The 20,640-nt window shown below is 37.3% G+C and overlaps 1 protein-coding gene across 1 annotated transcript; it reads left to right on the forward strand.

Moving 5' to 3' along the window:
* Window positions 1–4,852: 4,852 nt before the first annotated feature.
* LOC110446959 lies at window positions 4,853–10,091 on the forward strand. The gene is made up of 2 exons (XM_021492307.1): window positions 4,853–4,941; window positions 7,936–10,091. Exons 1-2 carry the CDS (start codon window positions 4,934–4,936, stop codon window positions 9,425–9,427), a joined length of 1,500 nt encoding a protein of 499 aa, XP_021347982.1. The 5' UTR covers window positions 4,853–4,933; the 3' UTR covers window positions 9,428–10,091.
* The last annotated feature ends 10,549 nt before the right edge of the window (window positions 10,092–20,640 follow it).

The following is a 20,640-nucleotide window of genomic DNA, read 5'->3' on the forward strand; positions in this document are numbered from 1 at the left end:
GGGGGGGGGGGGGGGGGGTGAACATTGGAGGGAGTAAAGGGAGAGAAACATTGTCATAACAGCACAGAAACAAAAACATTTGAATGACATCACTTGTTACAACGTAAGTATTTCATTTTTTTCGGAAAGGCAATGCTCTAGAAAAGTAACATTTTCACCTGCTTTCAATGGACATGTGTTGTTGTTTCAGAAAAAAAGACATTGCCAGAAATTTACTATTATATGTGTATTTATATATGTACTCTGTAGGGTGAAAAAGATCAAATATATCAGGTGTATATACGTACTCCGTAGGGTGAAAAAGATTAATATATCAGGTGTATATGTGTACTCAGAATAATAAGGATATTAAAGTATTGTATGTATATGTATGTATCGGAAGGATATTACCAGTAGGTAATGCATGTGTACATTTTTTACATGTACTATAGAGGTTGAGGAAATTCCATTCCATAAATCTCTGTCCTCCAGGCTCGCCTTTCATCGACTCTTGTAATATTGAATTTTGTACAGATGTATACATGTATATGTCAAATTGTAAAAATCTACCAGAATATGTACATTAAATGTATATGAAAAATATATCTCTTTTACTTTTTTATCTCTTGACCCAGTCATCATATGTTTATAATTTGTCCCCAGCATTTATTTGTGTAAATGAAGAGTGTGCACCCTTGTAAGTATTAGAGGAGGGACATGGCTAAATCAGGGCTGACACCTTTTGAAATTCTTCTCAATTTTCACCAGGCCAGTGCTATTTAAAATTTATATTCCTTTATAGTCCTGATCATTAGACTTTACTGGTGTTTTCATTTTTAGAGTTGATCAGGCTTCCGAGTTTGACAGATTTCTGTCTCCTGATTGGATGAGACATTTTCAACTAATACTTACAGATTCCCGTACCACTGCCGAAAACTGTAACTACACCTTGGCAACTGTTTTTTCCGGCATAACTTTATCTTTGATAAATCATTTCTGGGAGAAAAAAATATACTTTGCAGGCCTTAATGAAAAATAACAAAGATGAAATAAACAGAATATAATCATTTTTAAACTGTGTTAAGAGTAAAAAGTCACTGGGGCTGGACTGGGATTCGAACCCTGGACCTCAGATTTTTTCTATTGCTCTGAGCTTCCAGGTCAACTGATGTGTACGCCCTGGCCTAACTTTTTCTGTAGTTATATCAAAATGGAAGTCAAGGGAGGTTACTGTGTATAGGAAAAAACAGTGCCGTGGGACAGGGATCCTTAATAACTCCCACTAGCTCAATCTAAGGTGAAGTGTACCAGCATGATAAACTTACCCACGAGACTGACGTGTAATATCTTTAAAAGAAGTATTGGGTATATAATGGGTTGTAGAAGGGAGACAGCTCGTGAAACTCGTCTTTAATATTTATGACTGGCATTATCTCCCTTAGTGGAAATTAAGAAAACCTGGAATCAAGAAAGGCAGTTCAGGGTAGACAGTGGAATTTTGTTGTTGTTTTATATTTTAGCTTAAATTACCTGTCACTAACAGTTTTAATCCATACAGATAACAGAATGCATGTACATTAAAATCACATGTTGCGATGTACTTCTACAGAATTTTAGTTGTTTGGAATTTGAATGTTTGAAAATAGAAATAGATAAGACATCAGAATGTTTACATTGCAAAGGCAGTGTTACCATCCAGGAATTACAAATACACATAATCAAAATGAGAGCCCAATTGCCCCCGAAAGACGAAAGGTTAATGATACATGATCCAACACTTGTGTACATGAGTATACGGCTAAAAAAATACATTTTTCATTAAATAATCTTCAAGATTAGGAACAAAATAAAAAGGATAGACTGTTTGAGACATTAGGTTTTGGTCCAAATGGTCAATTCTTCATCTCCGGAAACCCTGTGTCGTATGTTTGTCTGTCAGCATTCTAATCATGATACTCCGGGCAAGCTCTTAAAAACTGAAATTAACTGCAAGGTTTAAACTTATACAGGGTTTCAAAAGCAATGATGTTACTGTCAAGCAAGGGAAAGTTCATCCTCGATATTCGAGAGGTTACGTTCACTTACGCTCTCTGAAGTACCCTGGAATATGTCATACAAAAATTGAAGGCACAAAGAAAGCTGTTTGAGTGGTCTCAAGTAAAAAAAACCTGGCCAATTGCTAGACTGATACCTGTCCTTTGAAGATTACAGAGGAACGACACCCGACTTCAGAGCCAGTAAATTTTACCGCGAAATTTGTTTAAATGTACATCAAAGGATCAAACGAGTCTTCTTGTCTCACCCACAAGGTGGTACTGAGCCTTCAATTTTGCTATGACATATTCCAGGGCATCAAAGGATACCCATGGTTGATTTAGCTTCGGTACTCACTCATCATGAATCGTGATGAGTGAGTACCGAACGCGAAATCAACCGTGGGTATCCGACGGTGATTCCAGGGGTGCAGAGATCGTAAGTGAGCGTTACCCCTGGAGTATCGAGGCTGGGAAAAGTTTTATCGCGGTATAAAAATCAATTACCATACTTATACAGTTTAGAAGTAAATGTCCCTGTTCGTCATGTTGTTAATATAAATCGAGGAAAGTGACTGATGTAGAAGAGTCATTAGTGCCCTTGATTTCAAGCGCAGAAGGGTATAGTCGTGGTCAATACATTTCTTGTTACTTAAGTTAAAATATCTGTTGGTGAAATTGAATGGCTTGGTAAGCTTTTTGTTATATGCACTCCTGATGAGCTCTTTATTAAATTCAGCCTCATATGGAAATAAAACCAAACCGGCTAGAAATGGGGCACAGTGTGTTCCCATGGGTATATGTCTACAGTCTACGGGAAAATTTTGTCATCCAACAAATAGAAAAAAAGGTTGTTGAAAGTATTAAATCAAATTCCAACAGCGTTAAACTGTATTTTACATGCGTTTTTACCTAAGGCTAGTAACCTGGACCGAAAACTTACGATGTTTATTCAATAAGGTAAAAATGTATGTGTATCATATACGATATTAGTTTTTTGATGAAATTTCTGAATTTTGAAGTTTTATTATTTTTGTAGTAATGGTGATGCTGATATGCAATTTATTGAATAGTTTCAAATAGCAAAATTAACATTTAGCAGCTTTTTTCTACAAAAATGTATCTTCAGGGCGGATCCAAGAACTCGTGATGAGTTTACTTGTGGCACACTATTTTCATAATAAAGCTTCCAATTTTAGCATAAATCCAAACTAGTCAAGTTCATGTTTATGAAAATTGTGTTTTAAAACAAACGCAAAACCAATGTTGTGAAGCTTAGTTGAATTGAATACCACCAACTAGAGCGAGCCCGGTAGAATTCTTTTCTATTCGAGTTTGAATTTCACGTATTTGAAGCTAGCGATGAGTGGAAATCTTGGAACCTGTTTCTTTTCTGAAAAAAATAATATATATAGAATATGAAGCAATATTTGTTTGTGCTTGGGTTTGGGTAATTACTTCAAGCCACACCTGAGTGACGAATCTGTTTAATTTTTCATAAAGATGTTTATTTTTTCATTTTGATTGTTGTTGAACGGAGTAGGCAAATAATGTCTCAGAACGGTTCATTTTTTCATTTAATTCATTACCCATTAGAGAGAAAAATATTTGCGTTTTCGACACAAATAGACATGTTACTGACTTTAAGTGAAATGGCGAAAAATCATGAAGTGGCGAAGGGCCATTTTCAATTTCGTATCACGATTTAAGCCGACATCTAAAGCAACATTTCATGGAAACAAATATTTTAAACTATCATATTATTCCATTTAATTGTGACAGTGACAGTTTGATATATGACTCTAAAAAGTTCCATCATTAAACTGGCCCTTACGTCATATTATTTTGTTTTAAATCAAGTAATATAAAAATTATATGGAGTTTTCATTTTGTGTAGCCGCTGTGATATATGGCTATCTTATATACGTCTTACGTCCCTGCCATATCAGAATCGTCCGCCGATGTATTTTTTTATGTAAAAAGTGATGTCTTCGTCCTGTCTTCAATCTAAATTGGTAGAGAATTGTATAAGTATGTAAAGTTCATGCCAAGAATCACACTGTCGGATGTGTCCATGTTACTTACACGTACATTTGTCTGGACAAAATGACCGCTGAATACAGGTGGAGATAACGTCTCGGGCCAGATTTTTGTGACCGCTAGCCGCATTAGACAGGTGGCTGCTTATTTCAGGTTCATTATATAGGTTTTTCTATCGGGCGGACCACAGACTGACCACATAAGGGAGGTGGCTGCTTATTTCAGGTGACCGCTCAAGCAGGTTTGACTGTATAGATACGATCAATTTCATTATATATCCGACATTGTCAAGAAAATTTGGGTGACGCAAAGCTAGTTTCCATAAATAATGAGGTTTTAGACAGTCATGTAGCAATACAAATCGTGGAAAGTCTGTGTCATTAGACATTCTTTGCATGCATGTATTAGTTTCATAATTTGTTACGGATTTATAAATCAATGACTTCCGATACATTTTATTTGAAAAAATAAAGAAAAACACCATCATCTAGAAATAGTACAATGTATTCATATAGATTATACTTCTCTAGTATTCTGGCATTTAGTAACTTTTATTGCACAATTAGTAACTTTTATAGAAAGATATGTAATTACTAGCATATGTTTTATATGTCAAACGATTCTTAATTATGCTGAGAAACTAAATCTTTTCTTTTATTTGTGCAATGAATTACATCAAAATCGGTTGAAAAAAATATCGGAGGGCCAGGAGCATTTGTCACGTGAGACGGATCTACTCGCACCTCACTGAGTCTTTCTTCTAAATTGCTGAATAACTCCAGAGGATCCCTAATGGAAAACCTCGCCGCCATATTTGATTACGCTTCTCATCCGAATCGACGCTTCGGATGAGAACAGTGTTGTAGTCCAACAAGCTAAGGATGACCACGTAAGTTCATTCAAGCTCATCAAACGTCTCTCATCCGTGTTTCCATGGCACATACCGATCATGATAGGTTATGAAAAACGCGTGGGAATACGGCGACTCATACAGGGTAACCTAACTGCTAAGTCTATATATACAAAAAGTAACCTGAAAACACCGAGCCTGCCAAATATGTAATGAAGGAATCGAAAGATGAAGACAAAAAAAGTATATACTGTCCCTGATTATATTTAATTGATTATTCCTCCAGATGCACATGATAAATTAAAAATTCAGATTATAACCTGGGCTCGGTTGCTCAAAGTGTGATCAGCTTGACGAGTCGCAAACACAAATTTCAAACGTGTTTTTTCAGAACTGTCAAAAACTTATATAAAATATTTTTGTCTGTCTCATCATTGAAAAATTATTGTAAATCCTTATACATACGGATTCAGTTTTGAATTTCACTTATTATGATATATGAATGTTTGCATTAAGTTCCTATTAAGCTAACCAGGCTTTGAAGTAACTTGCACTTGGGTCTTTTAAAAGTCCAAGTGCGGCTTTTTTTCATCAAAAAATCCATTTTTTTTTGTTATTTCTTTTACCGCAAGTTGAGAAAAAAGTGAACTCAACAAATTAGTTTAAAATTATTTCATATTTTTTGAAGAAATTTTAAGATTTTAGGAATAATTATTTTCAAACGATAATACAAATCAGATATTGATTCCGATTCTTTCATTGACACTCTTCACATTCCTAAGCTAAACCAGACCAAATCTTTAGTTTTAGAAGGTAACTTTTCATTGATAAAGCTTCACACACTTTTTAAAGATACATGTAAAGAATAAGGAAAATTCCTATGCCCAGACACTTTTACGGCTGAATTTTCATACTTTTTGAAAAGAAAAGAAATCATGACTTTGTTGTAAGATCATTTAATTACATTTAATGGATTCACGACTGACGATCAGTAACCAGAAAATGGAATTAATGCATGACTAACTCCCCAAGGGAGACAAACACAGGCTATTTTTTGAAGAATTGTAGGTCTATTTACATACTTAAAATCTTACTTCAGTACTTCTGTAATAATATGTAAAAAATTGCACCATCCAAATGCAGGAAGATTGAAAAACGTAGACAAATCAATTAATAATGGGATCTAACAGGTTTCATTGCAAGAATGTATATAGGGGAAATTACTAGGTTAAGATGTCATTGGTATACAAAACAAAAAATCCTGAGCACTATACTTTTAATAATTAAATTTGAAAAGGCTTTTGAATACCCTGGTGAATCAGTGCTTAAATAGTTGGAAAAAAATGTGCTGGTACTGAATCTGGAAATATGTTCACTAGAAGATGGAAAGGACATATATTAACTTAATTTATTTTACAACAATTATGAAAGAAGTTTTTACAACTTATAAAATTCACTCTTGTTGTCCCGGATGTTAGTGCGCGGGGGGGTCTTACTGTTGGAGGAAACCGGAGTTCTCCAAGAAAACCCACGTGGTCGGGCAGGTGACTCCATACCTTTTCACGTCAGATCAGGGAATCAAACTCTGGGCGCCTTCGTGAAAAGCAAGTGTGCTATCAACGGCGCCACCTGACCACCCGTTAGAAGATGGATACCCTGAAGTATCTTGACGCTAAATCGAACATTTTGGCATAGGTGATGATCAGAATATGAAGAGCCGTGATTAAATATATCCTCCATACACTGCAGTATGTTTCTCCCGTCCCTCATCCTAGTACTGGTTTTATTACAGTGACATGGGGATAAAATTGTTGGTTAATTCATTCACCCCTGAAACTTGAGAATGAACTATTCCAACCTTTGAATTGGACGAGTTCAAATGTGTCTTCAGGGGTAAGTGAGTTAAAATACGTTAGAACATCACAGAATACAAGTTTAAAATTGTATAGTTATATAAATGTCATTGATCATATCCTGGACGAACCCATACTTAACTGCATGTGCCACTAGCTGCCTGGTACATGCCCAGGGATAAATACAGGAATAGAAAGTTAGTTTCTTTTCTTGAAATAGAGGAAAATATGCTCTAGGTCTGCTGTTGGCCAATAGCGCATGACCTGTCGGCGGCGGCGGCGGCGGGTTGGGGGGGNACTAATCACTCATGCTGGCCCGGATGTTATTGCGAGGTGGGGTCTTACTGTGGGAGGAAACCGGGGTACCTGGAGAAAACCCACATGGTCGGGCAGGTGACTCCATACCTATTCAACTTTTTCGCTCTCAACTGTAGTTGGTTCGTACAGTACAAAAGGGGGGCATGAATGACATCTTAATTTTTGTATCATCAACCACCTGATATGGTAATAATTACAATAAGTTATTTGTGCGACTGTTATGATATTGTATACTGTAAAGATAGGGCAAGCCATAAACAGTGTTGTAAAATATCGACAGTGACACCACGAACACAGGGAAAATGAAATAAATTAACTCAGGAAAATAAAAAACGAAATAGAACCAAGATAGTACATGGTAGTACATTTGTATGTCAGTCACAAGTAGGGATTATTTTTTTCTGAAATAGGGGAAAATAATGCCGATATTGGATAGGGGATCTGGCCCATAATCTGCCATAAAAAAGGCCTGTACATACTGCCTGTTCAACATATTTAAGAAAAAATCATGTCTTAATTAAATACATTTTCAATGTGTGATTTATGATAGAAATGTAATTGCATGACTATTTCCATATCCTAACCCATATATACACCCTTTAGGCCCCCCTTCCCCCCTCCAATCTTAATCCTCTACTTGGGCTGATATAATGGTGGTCTTGGGCTGATATGGGTAAGATATAGAAATGGTCATATGATAACTTCTAATTATTCGCTCTATCTTATTGTGGCTTACTTTCAAAATTGATGCATTTCATTTTTATATTTTGTGGGTTTTTTTTAATTGAATGATCAAGTTACTTTATTGAGTTTAGGAATCCAGTCAGTTCTTACTAGTGAATGTGTTTTTTGTTTATTTCAGAATGCCAAGAAAGAAGAGAAATTTGGTTGATATTCTTTGGAAAAATTACAGGAAGAAAAGAAAATTAAATTCAGAAGGCTGTTCAGATTTAGACGACTTCAAATTTGCATCCAAAGCTGAACCTTGTACTTCAACAGATGGTTGTTTGAAGGAATCAAGCGAGTTCCAATCTTCATGTCTCGACCATCTCTACATAAACAGGGAGACAACTCTCTCCACTGTCAGTGATCATAATTATGCTACAAGGGAGACAACTCCCACCTCACCCGATGGCGTTAAAGGCTACTCTGGCAGTGAGATAACACATGTTTCTTCAGATGACAATCACAGCCATGCTGGAAGTCAAATTAAAAACACCGCTCCAGAAAATAATCACGACTACACTAAATCTCAGATATGCCGCACCTCCCGTAAAAATGATCATAGCTACGCTGGAACACAGATGGCACACTCCATACTGAAAAACAGTCCCAGCAATGCTGAATCGCTAAAGCACCACACCAAGCCAGAAAAAGATCATAGCTATGCTGAATCACCGGTAACTCACGACACCCTGGAAAACGGTCGCAGCAAAAAAATATCACAGATAACCTGCACCACCTTGGAAAATGGTCAACACGACTCAACTAAAATACAGAAAACCCACACATCTCCGGAAAATGGATATGGCCATGCTGAAATACTAACAGCCCGCATCTCCACCGATGATGGTTCTTCTGAAAGGGATATTAACCGCACCTTCGAAATAAAGGTTCCGATTTTTAACTCTGATGTGGTTTCAATAAAAGAGACATTAGAAGAGTTAGCAGAGGAAGTCAGGCATAAGCTTCAACCTCCGTACGTTTTTTCCTTCCAGGAAGATGAAATCAAAATCATTGAACTTTACAAAATTAAGCGGAAAACCAGTGTGAAACTTGTGATAAACATTGATCGGACGTTTCAGGCCAAGATTTACGTCCATCGTAAGGAGGTGTCGAGAGATCACCACCTCTGGACTGGCCTTCCACCAAAGTATGATTCCTATAGCAGTATTTCCCAGCTATTGACACAGCTACAGAGCTTCGCCGTCTGTATGGGGAATCCCGATGAGGGCTTTTACGACCTTGCTGCCATTGGCTGTGAGCTAAGTGACAGTAAAGATTCCTCCATACATGGTTACAGAGAGGGCGACTTCTGTGCACAACTCGGAGATTTAGACTACCATTCGACCGTCAGGTCCGTCAAGTGTTCGTTGCTAGTGCCAGGACGACGATGCAGCACTTGTGGTATTTATCGGAGACGTTTGTGGTCACGTAAACATCGACTTGATGACAAATCAAAACTTTCTACTGATCTAATGCATAGTTCCTACAAACACAAAGATATGACCAAAGAGATGTTGATTTTAAAAATAAAACAGCAAAGGGCCTGTGTTCTCTCTTTACAGCACGAAGTCGACCGACTTCAACGAGAAATTAAGAGGTTCAATCCTGTTCCTAAAAATGCACTTTGAATGTTTGTACATTTGTGTATGTATAAACTTTAGAAAAGAGTTCCTACAGGGTTTCTTTAAACTTTAGCTTGCCTGGCCCATAGTAATAAGTGACTAGTGGGCTTATGCCATGATGCAGTGTCTGTTGTCTTTCCATCTGCCATCTGTCCATCAAGTTTTCTTTAAAATGAAGCTAGTTCAGAAATTTTGAAGAGTTTTGTTTTAAATCTTTTTTTTTTAATCAAAATTTGTTCAGCTCTGGGCCAAGGAACATATACATGCATGGAAGAAGTGACCCAGAACCCCCATGGGAGCAGAGATGCAAGACCTTGCTTAAAACGGAAATACAGTAGAGGATAATCTTTAAAAGCCTCCTTCAATTAGTAAAGTAAATGAATTTCGACACACACTGCCCCCGCCCTCCCCTTTCCTTAAGGTTAGATGGTTGGGACAAAAAAGGAAAACAGTGCTCAGTTTTTAAGGGAGAAGGGATTTCGACATAAATTGACATGGCATATCAATGAGGTCAAGGACACAGATAAGAGAATTCCTGGATGAAGGAGATTCAATGATGATTTAATGACGGGTATATGACTCTCCTTTGGAGCTGAGGCCGGGGGCGGGGCCAAAAAGGGTTATTTAGCTATATAGCTTTAAGCGACTTCTTCTTTGTAACTACGAGATGGATATCAACCATATTTGACTTGAAGCATCCTTAGGTAGTGGGGATTTAAAATTGTACACATGGTGGGGCTGACCCACCAGGGGGCTGAGGGGCAGGACAAAAGGGGGTCAATTTGGCTATATAGCTTTAAGCGACTTCTTCTCTAGGACTAAGAGATGGATATCAACCATATATAATTGAAAGTATCCCTAGTTATTGGGGATTCAACATTTTACAAATGGTGGGGCTGAGGGGCGGGGTAAAAAGGTGGCAATTTGGCTATATTGCTATAAACGACTTCTTCTTTAGAACTATGCACTGGATATCAATCATATTTGGTCAGGAGTATTCCATATACAGACACGTCCCCTGAAGGTCAAGGTCACAGGAAGGGGTCAAATGTCAAATCATTGTATTGCTTGTCTAGACCTACATCTGAATGACACTTACCACATACAAACGGGTCCCCTGAAGGTCAAGGTCACAGAAAGGGGTCAAATGTCAAATCATTGTTTTGCTTGTCTAGGCCATTACATCTGACTGTCACTTACCACATACAGACACGTCCCCTGAAGGTCAAGGTCACAGAAAGGGATGAAATGTCAAATCATTATATTGCTTGTCTAGACCATTACATCTGACTGACACTTACCACATACATGAAGGTCAATGTCACAGGAAGACATCAAAGGTCAAATTATTTTATTTTAGTAATGCTTGTCTTAGTAATGATTTCATAATTTTTAGAATGACTGAAACTTTACCTATGGCTGCATGTGTTAACGAGGGATATGGTGTTTACAAGTGTCAGGTATGTACCTACATAAAGGTTGAGATAAAAGTTCAGTCAATGTAATGCTTCTGTTTATGAATTTTTTTCAATATTTTAATAAATTTCAAAGATGAATGGATCATGACTAGATCACAGGGGTTCGTTGCAAATGTCTGAAAGACATATATACTATACTGATATGGGTCACAGCACACATAAATATACACATGACCCATATCAGTATAGCTTATGTGTATTTCAGACATTTGTAACGAACCGCTGTGACTATATGATTTGTTGTTTATTACATTCAGGTGATTAACCCCTGCCAAACACAGTTGCCAGGTGATATACAAACGGGTTCCGTCCATGCATCTAGTAGTGCTATTTTGGTTAACATTGTTCCAGTAGATTTTTGGTATTGGGGAGTGTTCTTCAGCCAGAAATGAACAATTCATTGTTTTTTGAACATATCATTAGCACCAGTATTATAACATGTTATGGTAATGATAGAAAATCCAATTCATGTGTAAACCATGAAATTATTTTAAATTCTACCAATGGGTAATCACGGACTTAGCATTTGAAACATTGTGCGAAAGCTCGGCTACTTTACACATTACTTTTTCTGTGTCAATTGTTACCTCCCTTCGTTCATATACTACTGCTCCTATGACTGCTTGGCCGTTTTCGTTTATCACGATCCAAACGGTTGAACCGGTTGAACAAGAGTTGCTCCTTTGTGAAATACGTTCGGACCTAGTAATCTGATGCTGATTTCAGACAAGCCCTGACAATTTCAAAGCCTTTGCAAGGCCTGCATAAACATTTGTAGACTGTCCGCCTTGGTTTATACCCGAAAATGTTACATTTAAAAACAGACGTAGCGGTTGTTCCGCATAAACGGACAGGCCCCATGTGTTAAAAGGATGTCAAACGCGATAAAACCAAACCAATCATGTACGTAATAAATCAGTTGTATCCGATAGGTGTCTCCGCGTGTTATCTATTGATTTTCTAGACGAGTCTATGAATATTCCAAATATCAAGAGTTTGAACGTCCTCCCAACAGGCGGTCATTTAAAGAAGGATGCCTAGTGTTTAGTTTGGCTTTTTAGGTCACCTGAGCTTTAGCTAAGTTCTAATGAGCTGATTAAACTGAAACTTTGTAGGAATGATCGACTCATGGTCCTGACAAAGTGTTGTTACTTTTCGGGTCTATCGGAAATTCAATATGGCTGACACGGCCGCCATTTTGAAAAGCTATTTCAAATTTAAAGTTAAATTCTGCTAGGCCGATTGAACTGAAACTTGGAAGGAATGATCCACTTATTGTCCTGACAATGTTTTGTTATTTTTTCGGGTCAATCAGAAATCCAATATGGCCACTACGGCCGCCATTTTGAAAATACCTATTTCAAACTTAAAAACAAGTTCTAATAGGCCGATCTAACTGAAAATCGTTCTAGGAATGATCAGCTCATGGTCCTGACAAACTTATTTACGTTATACTTAACAATTTTTTACTCAAATTGGTACATATTTCAACAACAAAAATAAATACTGTAGGACTCAGGTGACCGTTAAGGCCCATGGGCATCTTGTTATTTTTACAACTTTGATTATATTTTTTATTGAATCTAATAAATCTCATAATAACCAATACACATGTTCAATGAAAATATCCCGAAAATAATTCTGTCCACATTATCTACATACCAAAGATGAAACACAGAACATTGAAGAAACGAAGAATATATCAAACGCAGTAAAAAAATCCATTGCAAGTATAAACCAACATCTGGGAAGGAGAGCTATGTGTATGATGTTTAAGGTCTGATGCAATGCAAGCTCTTGTCCACGTGCATATGAGAAAGTGCATGCCAAAAATCAAAATAACGGAGAGAGAGAAAAAGGATTTCAAAGTCGTTTTCTTTTTGGTTACGTAGATTCCATTCATGACATTCTCTCAAATATTTGACTTAAGGAGGCTCCACTCTTTCGCAATTAGCCAGCAGAATTCAATGAAAGTTTCATATAATGGTTATGTCACTATGTAGAGATGATTTTATGAAAATCTCAGCATTCCGATAAACTGGGGAAACAAAACAAAACACATCAGTCTGCATTCCATGCGCCTCATATACGACCTTCTTGAAGTCGTCTGATCGGATGTCAGTGTTTTCCCGTGAGTTCATTAATGTCTTTGTATCATAAGCTTTATTTCTGAAGTACGTGTGATTACACATTTCCAAGTTAAGTCTCGATATCGGTTGTTGACATTTCATCATCACGCACGTGTACTTATTGTTTACCCGGTGTTACTAATAATTTACACTACGGTTATGAAATGCCCGATACGCAATACGGAAATGAAACATGTGTATTACGAAGGGTGGGAAGTCCTTAAGTTCCCCCATATTTTGTTGTCACTTACAACCGTAAGTATATCAATACAAGGATATTTTCATTTTTAAAAATCTTCAAACATCTTTACTTGTGTTTTTATCGCTTAAGTAATAGCACTTGTTTAATCTGTAACCAATTAATGTCAGTACATGTATAAAGTTAATGAAAATGTACTCTTTTGCATAAGTATGGCTTATGTCCTAAGATTAACGACTTCAATGTTACGGCATTATTGTTAGTGAAAAGGAAAGTCTATCATTTAGATTTGAAACTTTTGTCCAAAAGAACCAGATGTAATTGTACGCAATACTCAAGATTTATCATCAATAATACAGTAGTTACACTTAGCAGAAGTTACTAGTTTCCATTAAAATAGCAAAGTTTTGCATTGTAAACTCATATGAATAAGTTTCCATCTATATTTGTCCAATTTATTTTCTTTGATATTAGAGATAAATTGAAATACAGTATTTATTTTATCATTCTCGTCTCCAAATAAATTATATAGTTCTGTGAAGGTAGCAATAGCGTGAATAGTACTTTGCCTGTTGCCTGTTCTAGTGTTATCTTTTTTTGTGTGTGTGTTTCAGGATAAACATACTGTTTTTCTGCCCTACTTACAACCGATTTATGTGATAGTTTGATAAAATATTAATTGTTTTAACCCATCTCTCAGGAATGGCTATATTCAACCTGCTAAATTCGGATATCCAATTTAATTTAGAGATCAATTCGGCTAAAAAAAATGGTTTAAATTCGCATATTTGGCCTAAGAATATCCTCGACAGTGATTATTCCGCTTTCAATCCAGTTTTCATAAATTTCATAAACACGGGGGGAAACACCGACCTGCAGACAGTAGGCCTACCTATCAACTGTCCCACGTGGGCCGCGACCCATTGGTGGTGGGCTAGTGATCGAAGACGGTCAGACGCCTTAAAACCACTCAGCCACTGGGTGCCTGAGGAGACACCGGCGAAAAGAGTGCAGATAGGAAATGAAAAAGATCCAAGGTGTTGAAATGGGGTCAGCTTTTGGTCTCTCAACGTCCTTTTAGAAGACCCCGAAAAAATCTCATTCTACATTTCCTCACTAATGGTCTCTTACCACCATGCAGTGGAAAGCAGCAGGCCTTCTGTCCCCGAACTTGAACGATGTCATAAGGCGTTTACTTGTTTAGTAACTGGAAACTTATCTGGAACTGGGGTTAAACCGGTTTCGCATTGCCCTATATCATGCAGTGGAAAGCAGCAGGCCGTCTGTCCCCGAACCTCTAACGAGTTCAAAAGACCCCAGATATCGATCGGTAGTTATTTTAAGCAATAAATAATGTAATTTCTGTAAAAGAAAGTAAGTAAAAAATAATCCGAGGCATGGGAATGAAAAAGAATGAGATGCAGTTTTCGAGAAAATGCTATAGGTTTGGTATCGTAATGTTTTTTCAGACTTGTAAATTTTGAACTTGAAGGTAAGACAAACGGTATATACAGCATCGCTCATTATAATAAACTTGTGTCACGTTTTAGTTTTGAGAAGTTCAACCTCTTTTGTTTATATTGACTTATGTGTAAGGAAAATAGAAATGATGTCTATGACGTCATTCCAAAGATAGCCTTTTCACGAATTATAAACATTGTTGTATTATCATGGAGTTATATATATACACGATCCTTAGAAAAAGTCTGTTTGGATAACATTTCAGGAGTGAAAGATTTACAACGTAGAATCAGTGTACCGGCTAAAAGTTTGGCATCAATCGTCAAAACACATTTCATTCATTAACGCTAAATCTGACAACAACTTTAAGGCGTTATTGTGATGAATTCTTGGTATAAAACACATATCTAGTGTCCGTTATTTCTCTAGAAATATCGGTTTGCATATATTCATCCTTAATTAACACTTATCGCAATTGACGTCACGTACCTAAAAGTATCCGGAATGTTGAGACCAGACTATTTCTGAATGTTACAATCCAGAGGCTAATTACGACAACAAACACATGTGTTCTAACGACTGCGCCGTCTATATGTAGTGAGTATCTGTGTATAAGAACACACGCACATACACCCCATATTGACGTAAGTCTGTAAGCCGACAAATGTTACCAACATACATGGTCTTACTTTCATGTAAAACATCAACTTAATCAATTATGTATCTACGTTCACGTAAACTGTGATTTGTGACGTCATGGAATAGCATCCTGATTAGTAAGTCTGGAAAACTGAAATTTGGTATAATATGTTGATTGAGGTGTTCTATTAGTTAAACTTTCTCAGAGTAACATACATTTCCAGAGAAAATATGATTTGGTCAAAACACTAATCATGTAAATGTAGAATAGTAGAAATCTAATTGACAAGTAAGTTTTCTTTTTCAATACAAGGAGTCGAAAACAAAAGTAGAAAAATACCGAATAGGGATAAAAAGAATTAAAAACATGAATTGAAAATCTCAAAATATACAACTAGATAATATTAACACATTCATAGAACACTGTTTTAACCCACCACTGCATGAAGGTCGGGGATTGAGAAAGGAGATCATAAGAGGCGACTTATGTGGTTAAACTCCTGCAAAATTGTGGATTTGCGATTGTGCCCTATATATATCTGCCGCACCCATTGCAATATTTGGGATCTTAGTATTTCTCTTTAATTCTAAAACCTGTTGTTTCCTAATACCTTGCTTGGCAATACCTCGCTTTTGGCTTTAATATTGAACGTTCGCTCAGGTGAGGAAGGCAATGGTTTCTGTTCCAATGCCGGGACATGAAAGATCCTTAAAAACGGTAGCTGTAATTCCCTGCTTAATGTTCAGCATAGGGTAATGGCAACAACTGGTTGTTAGTATAATGTGACCAGGTGGAATGCTGTGCCGGGTGCCTTTGGCATGGTATTTCAGTGATATAGCACTATAAAGTCGGCATCGGATCTTTGCAAGAGGGCAATTTCACTAATACCAAGCATCCGGCATACATAACACACATGGAGGCACGTCCTTAAATGACCTTCGCTCTTGATAGGATGTTAAACCCGAATGCCCTATACAACCAATACAGCCAATAAAACAAAATATTTGCCAACCACAACAAACGCAAGTCATTGTCACAAGTGGAAGTGTAAAAACCAACCGTTGGCGTTAAAATATGCAGTATGTCGTGGGTTTCTTTTATCATGATCTACGGAGCAATCTCTGTTGTCATTTAATGGCCTAATTTATTATTCTTTAAACAAGCAAGAGAAAAAAACTGAAAATTACACGATGATTTCTGTTTAACTTTAGAAGCAATTGAAATGAATAAATGAAAACACAATATTTTGCTCTGACTCGTTGTCACTACTACAAAGCAATGCCTTTCGTATTAGCAGAATGTTAGTTTTCTTTAATCTGATCTTAATTTTGATACTCCATCATGTCGGAAGGAAAGAAGATAAGGGCCGAATCGTTCAAAAAGTGATAAGCTTAATCAGCGATTAGCGCAAATTTCAATTTTTGTTTATCTTTAAAATACACCCATTGAATTAATTACAACTTTCCAGATATCAAAAATTTAGGAGAGTTAATTTACATGCAAAATTGAGAGATTTTACCTTGTATATTGACGAAATTATTCAAGGTTGAAAAATATCGTTAAACAGTGATTAAGCTAATCATCTTTTGAACAACTGGACCAAGGCTGCTAAAGCTTAACCTTCAACCGAAATATGAAACTGCCTTATTCTGATTTTAAAATGTCTATTACTAATGCCATTCAAACGAATTGGCAACGTTAATTAAACGATAAGGCTATATTCGCGTTTCCCGGTTGTAACGGTTCAGGTAGCGCAGAAATATTCCACGATAAACAAACGCACTTGGGCCGAACTATAAGCAGAGCTAAAATATGCACAGTTTCGGAGAATAAATAAGATTAGACCAAGAAAAATATGTCCTTCTTTCACGCGTTCACTAAATTATACAGCGTATCTTAAAATCTACATGTGGTTTGACCTTGTTTTATAAAGAAATAACGCAATCCAGCAAAAGTCAGCGTTTTATTTCGGTCAGGCACGTCTGGGCCCCTCAATCTACACGTGCCGAGTATTCTTTAGGTCAGCCTCGGTTCAGATCTGTGCCTGTCGTTTTCTTTCTAGGTTCAACTGGTTGAACACTCGTCACATCTCGGCAGATTCCGTACCTACATCATTAGATGAAGGGTACCGGAATCGGCCGAGGTTAGCCGAATGCTGGTTGAACCGGATACGCGAAAGGGGCCGTTTTCGTAGCTGTTTGCAATTTAACCTGGGTAGGTTCATGTGCAACAGGTAGAGCAGTGTTTTCCTAGACACCCGTCCTCATATGACGCTGTCGTTTGAGATAACGTTAAATTGCAAACAAACAAACGTGCGCATGTGCCTTTAAGGCTTTCAGAATACGTGTAACTGAAATGATTTATGCAACGTCAGCCAAATATTGTCAATTTAAAAACAAGACCAAGCCCATCTTTGTCATTACTTTTAACACGACAACATCCGGTATCAGTTGAATCGCCCAGGGGGGAAATAATTAATTAAGCTTTCAATATACTTATGAATGTTAGACAGATATGGCATATTATGATATGTTATTACTCGGAAGCTGCCCATCTGTCTCTATTTACAAACTTCATTCAAGATATGTAACCGAGTGTCAGACCCGACGTGCATCCGTTTACGAGTGTGGCGTCATCACATTGTCAAGATCAATGCTAACCCAAGACTGATGACATTCATTTTCTGTAGTTTATTTCCACTACTGGCTATAAACGATTAAGAGGGAGTGGTCCCAGAGAGCATTCACCTCAATATTCTTAATAACAAATTTGTCGACAAAGGGGTACGTGGGATCGATATTTCATCTCTCCATGATAAAACTGCAGTGTTTACTTGTTTAGCATCCAATAGTATTTCCTCTTGTGGTGCTCAGCACTGATACGGCTTATACGAACAGATATTGGTAGATTATCACTGAACTGAAACATCAAGAGTATACGGTATACAATTTTTGTAACAGGAAGGGAGTAAATCCCTCACCACACCACTTCCCCCCTATCTAAATACGTCCGTCCTCGAACAACACAGCAGCCCTGTTATCAGAGGAAGGACAAGGGGTAGTATTTGTAACAGGGAAGAGAAACTAGGAATCCAACCAGCGACCCTCTTGTGCAAATCTAGAAGGCAACCATGATCATATGTTCTGTTAGCTTAAAAACTGTCACACATCTACAACAATTGAATGGCGCAAATGTTCCTATTTTTTTAATTTCCTAGTGCCTTCCTTGGCAACACCTCACTTTTGGCTTTAATGTTGAACGTTTGCCAAGGCTGTGAGGAAGGCAATGTGCTACATTGTAGAATGTAGTTACATTTACGTAATGAAGGCCAACCTAAACTATTGTCATGCATGTGATAAACCAGTCAAACATTTTATGATTGAAAGCGCTGATTTCAATTACCTGACAGATGTTCCGTCTATGAAAAGTCTTAAGTCTTTACAATCAATACAGGTGTTTTTTTACACCCAACTAATGTTTACCATATGATATACTTAACAATGAACTTGTTTGCTATTGCTAAACATTTTACACCCTTTAACCTATTTCACTCTTGTTTGAATGTTTCAATTTTTTTGAATGTCTATTTTACAGCGTTGTTTGGCCCTAAATGACTCACACTGTCGATAGTCCGTTAAACAATACAAAAACAAAACAAAAACTAAACATTCCTGTGGTATATATAGATGAGCAAGCTTGATCGAGCTCTTTTCCTGTTCTTTGTGACATAATGAGCATTTCATTCAAATGTTCAGTCAACCAGTCTCACAACATCCAGGTAGTTGCATGACACGTATGTTTATAAAACGTCACATGGGATAAGATCTACAAGTTTAAAACGAGAAGCCGACCTGTTCACTGTGGCAATGATATGGTTTTTTCCTCTAACTATAGAGGCTTCAGATATTCTCAAACACATCAACAGAGAGGAAAAAACGAGACCTGTTTGAGCCCTTCTTAATCCACAACTGAGCAGACATTTTATGGACCACTGCATCCTCTTTAACCGGATGTTTCCAGAATTGATGTCCTGTTATCTATTTGTAGTACGGACATAACATATACTTATGAATCAGTAACCTGACCTTGACATCCGGGCTCACACATACATACACACATCAACTGTACATAGTTGTTACTCGTTACAAGATAAGTACGCACAATACTGTATTTCTATCAAAATATAGTGTTTACAATATCTTTACTGCATGAAAATAAATTTGGAAGGTTCGAAAACAAGTTTAAAATTTGTATAAATTCGCACGGTCTAACACTGATTGATGAAAAAAACAGCAATTTATCATCGGTCATCCCGTGACGCTGGCTTAATATACAATAGGAATACGACGCATTTATGCATGTTGACATCAATTTATAATGTCACATCAAATGCATTGTTATTTTCTAATCTAAGCACTACTTGCATCATGAACACAATCACTGCTGTAGTGATTTCCCTCCCCTCCATGTTCTGCAGGACATACCACTAATCACCCTTTCCATTTATATCCCATTCTACATTACAGATCTTCTCCGTCAGTCTGTCAATACCTTCACTTTCTTTTAGAAAGATCACGACAGTTGCCATTTCCGTCACCCGCACAGGTTCGGGTAAAGATTAAAGCCTGCTGTGTACAACTGCATGATCGTAACAGCGACTAATGTGAGAGGCCTTGTAATAACGGTGGTTTTCGTCTGTGTGTTCTACTAAGAGAACATTGAAGATACCAAAATTGATATGCTGCCCGAATTACAACACTTGGGATCTTTCACGTTTCTTATCTTTCCTGTCTTCTTCCTTTTCTATCTTCTCCCTCTTCCCGCCGGTGTCTCCCAGGGCACCCGTCCTCAAATGACCCTTGCTGTTGCGGAGACGTTAAACCCAAAACAAACAAACACAATTTCCATACCTTTAACGTCCTAAACGCAAAATAAGAATCGTGCTTTATTCACCCTTTCCGGCCTCTTTATATCCTACAAGACAGATTTATACATTAATCCTGCCCGTTTCAATCACGTCCTGCACACCTGTGCAGGTTCGGGGAAGCCTGTATTTCATCGCATATCGAAAGAGTGGACTAAAGTAGGGATCCCTGCATAACCGACCGGTTTCTTCGGTGTCTCCTTCTTTGAGGATAGTGATCTTTTGTCCCAATGGAAATACCTGGATCTATCTTTTCTTACACACTCCTTACTTCCGATGGTGTTTTCCTAGGCATCCTTCTTCATATGTCCTTAGCGTTGCGAGGACGTTATATCCCGAAGACTAACGTCGCTCTTTTCGTCCTCTTCTCGTCCAGCTTACGTCCCGA

This window comes from Mizuhopecten yessoensis, unplaced genomic scaffold, assembly GCF_002113885.1.
Source record: "Mizuhopecten yessoensis strain PY_sf001 unplaced genomic scaffold, ASM211388v2 scaffold3091, whole genome shotgun sequence".
Taxonomy (NCBI): Eukaryota; Metazoa; Mollusca; class Bivalvia; order Pectinida; family Pectinidae; genus Mizuhopecten; species Mizuhopecten yessoensis.